This window comes from Penaeus monodon, chromosome 38, assembly GCF_015228065.2.
Source record: "Penaeus monodon isolate SGIC_2016 chromosome 38, NSTDA_Pmon_1, whole genome shotgun sequence".
Taxonomy (NCBI): domain Eukaryota; kingdom Metazoa; phylum Arthropoda; class Malacostraca; order Decapoda; family Penaeidae; genus Penaeus; species Penaeus monodon.
Window position 1 is genome coordinate 30,761,556 of NC_051423.1, and position 3,620 is coordinate 30,765,175.

Sequence of the window (3,620 nt, forward strand, 5' to 3'; positions counted from 1 at the left end):
TATATATATATATATATATATATATATATATATACTGACTATACACGCACGTTATACTGCAATTACATAATTATGACTGCTTTCACAACTAAATAAAAGAAGGCGCGTAAAAGATATTCATCTCACAGTAGCAAGGGTGTTCGGTAATATTTCAATACCCTTCTAGTGCGAGAGTACAGTCAGGAATTAATTTGGTTACAAAACATAATCTGAGTACAATGAAAGTTCTTCCTTGAGTATTCGATACCTTCATCCTGCCCTTGGTGGCGCGCTCGTGCCCCGTGAGAGTGCGAGTTCGATGCCACCTTCTCCCTAGTTCTTCAGGAGCCAGACCTCGTTCCGGCGGTGCCAGAACTTGAAGGGGGCGTCGTAGCCAACCCTGAAGGCAGGAGAAATTTGTACATAATTATTTTTTTTCCCCAGTTCAATTTGCATTACACTAGGAAGTAATGCTTTTTACGACGTCTTTACTTACACCTCTAAGAATTGCTGGATCAGGAGATCAGGTTACATATTATCGTCATGTCAATATTCCGTAAAAAGAAAGAAAGCCACTGACCTTGGAAACTCCTGGCCTTGGTCATGAAAACCTTACCTGTGTCTTTCTCTGAATAATTACTGACATGCAATTTGAGATCCGGTCAGGCGAGTTTTGCAATAGATAAAGGAAATCGTACGATATTCTCACACGAATCATACCCTTTGGGTGTGCATGTTCGTTAGCAGAGCATTGCGATATTATTTGTCTTATTATATACCATGGGCACTGACGGAACAAAAATGATTACAGTGGATGTTGATGAGGAGAGTCAACATCACATGCAACTGACCAGCACTCGTCGTTGGCCGTGGCTGCTGGTGACTCACGATACGAACGTGAACAAGGGAGAGGCACCTGGGATTTTTTTGTGTCGCCTTTCTCTCTTTGCAGTCTAGATGCCTCGCCTTTAACCGTCCATCTAGTATTGCTTGAGGAACCGTACGTGAGAGCAGAGGCATGCACTTACCAGTACATATCGGCATGGGAGACGGTCTCCCCGCCGGCCTCCAGGATCTGGGCCAGGCGGGCGGCCTCCGTCAGCCAGTCCTCGTCATCCCTCATGTATCCGCCAACAGTCCTGCGGGCACGCCAGGCACTTATGCAATCTCGCTTTATCTCAAATTAGTTTAAATACCTATGTATTTTGTGGATATTAAATAAAGAGATAGATGAAGATTAAATATACTTACAGATTAATGAATAAATCAATGAATATTATATATATATATATATATATATATATATATATATATATATATATATATATATATAATAGATAAATAAAATAATAGATAAAAAAATAAATACATGAATAAGTAAACAAGCATGGACATATGAAATAGAAATTAATAAAAAACGCAATTAATACAACACGGTCGTACCTGGTGAATACAGTGATCTGTGGGCGGTCCTGGATGGTGACCAGCTGATCGTTGGGCGCGGGCGGGCTGGCCTGGTGATCCTCGCCTATGTAGAAGCACATCTCGTAAGTGTTGGTCGCATCGCCCGTAGTGACCTGGGTCGTCACTGGCGCCGCCATGGCCAGTCTCTCGTCTGTTGAATGGAAATCAGTTTAAATGTTGCGGCGAAGGGAAGGAAAAGATATAGAATAGGTATAAAGCAGGGCAGGGACCTTCACAAAGTGGTGTAGTGGACTCGTTTCGAGAATAAAGTTAAACTCCTCGATAACATCATCTTCATTTAAACTTTTTGGACACTTTTCGAAATAGATTCTGTTCGAAGATGAGGCTCTCGACATCCACATACTCTCTAAGCCAGGAACAAGAGAAGACCCGAGACAAAAGGCATGGTACACAGAGTAATATTTTGAAACAAGAACATCTATAACATGAATATTAACATTTTCTCTACATTTCTTAGAACTCAGATCTCCAAATAACACAAGGAACATCACCAAAACACAAATAAAAACGAAAGGAAAACGCACGCATGTTATTGTTCCCCCTGATGTATTTGTACAGCCTCTTGAACATGGCTCTGTCCCGGTCATCTTCGTCATCGGCTTCGCCCGTGCCACTGGTGCATACCCATTTCCGGGCAGCATACGTCCTCTCCTCGTAGCCCTAGGGGAAGGGGAGGAAGGGAGGGAGAAATAATGAGAGAAGGTGGAAGAGAGAGAAAGGAGAGAGAAAGAGAGAAAGAGAGAGAGAAAGAGAGAGAGAGAGAGAGAGAGAGAGAGAGAGAGAGAGAGAGAGAGAGAGAGAGAGAGAGAGAGAGCCGCAGAGATTGGAGAATTGAAAGAAAGGGAAGAAGATAGAGAAAGGGAGACGAATTTTCCACTCTCGGAAATTACGAGTAATACAGTTTATTCGAAAAACACAAGGCAAGGATATCTACGAGGAGATTGAATTAAACAAAATTAATTACTTTGTTTCTTAGATATATGTTATCTACCTGTTTTTTACGGTTTTCACAAATGCATTGGAGTTATTTAAAGAACTAATGTTATTTATAACATTAATATCTAGGAAATTAACCCATTTCATGTTGGAATCAAACGGTTGATATGTATATGTATACTTTAACTACAATATATATATATACATATATATATATATATATATATATATATATATATATATATATATATATATAATATATTCATACCTCATGTTCGACGACATTGCTAGCTGTGGCTTCCTCTTGCTTTCTGGACAGGAAGTTTCTCACCTGTGGGCATGAGGGCACGGGATGATTTCATAACATATAAGCATACAGAAATCGCACACACAGACATTTGTGTATATACATACATACATGCATAATGTAAATACATACACACACACACACACACACACACACATATATATATATATATATATATATATATATATATATATATATATATATATATATATATATATATATATATATGTGTGTGTGTGTGTGTGTGTGTGTGTGTGTGTGTATACGTCTATCTATATATATATGTGTGTGTGTGTGCGTGTGTAAACCGATCCGCTACGCACCCATGCAGGCGGCAGCGCCGACGCGACGGCCACGAAGAGGGTCAGCACCAAGAAGCACCGCATCCTGTAGGCACAAGATACTCGTGCAGCGGATTGCGATAATACAGGAACAGAAAGGAAAGGAACAAATTACAATGAAGACAGATTTCCAAAGCGTAATGCCAATCACTTTAGCTTCACAATAATTATGACTTGGCAATAAAAAATTTAAAAAAATGACTAAACAAGAGTACGACTCACACTTTGTTTCCGCTAAAATCAAATTACTAATGCGAAATACCAATTAAGTTTCTGAATTTAAAGTTCTAATAGGATTGACCCAATAAGTTACGAGAATCAAAATACGTTTTTTACGACATACGTTAACATCAGTTTGATACGCAACTAATAACAAACTAAAAAAAAATCCCGGCACTGGATTTGAAGTCCTCGCTAGGTCCAACTTACCTGGAGATCCTCCAAGTAATGTCAGTGCGTTGCGGAATAAAACTAGACTGAGGGATTTTCTTCGCCGTCCTCTTCGAGAAAGATTTGGTTACGAAATCGTATGTCCTTCACCTGAAATCCTTTGTCCTCATTTTGCTCAGGGA

The 3,620-nt window shown here is 39.6% G+C and overlaps 1 protein-coding gene across 1 annotated transcript; it reads right to left on the minus strand.

Annotated features, from left to right (window-relative positions):
* Window positions 1-122: 122 nt before the first annotated feature.
* LOC119597145 (heme-binding protein 1-like) lies at window positions 123-3,620 on the minus strand. Its single transcript, XM_037946649.1, has 7 exons — window positions 3,478-3,620; window positions 3,031-3,094; window positions 2,669-2,731; window positions 1,989-2,124; window positions 1,423-1,594; window positions 1,008-1,118; window positions 123-379 (listed from the first exon to the last, which is right to left on the minus strand). Exons 2-7 carry the CDS (start codon window positions 3,091-3,093, stop codon window positions 313-315), a joined length of 612 nt encoding a protein of 203 aa, XP_037802577.1. The 5' UTR covers window position 3,094; window positions 3,478-3,620; the 3' UTR covers window positions 123-312.

Excerpts from the sequence above, each read along its gene's own strand:
- LOC119597145 (XM_037946649.1), bottom strand. The coding sequence starts at position 3,093 with ATGCGGTGCTTCTTGGTGCTGACCCTCTTCGTGGCCGTCGCGTCGGCG. Across the intron at positions 2,125-2,668 it reads GCAATGTCGTCGAACATGAG|GGCTACGAGGAGAGGACGTA; the intron begins GTATGAATATAT and ends CCCTTCCCCTAG. Across the intron at positions 380-1,007 it reads TCCCATGCCGATATGTACTG|GGTTGGCTACGACGCCCCCT; the intron begins GTAAGTGCATGC and ends TCCTGCCTTCAG.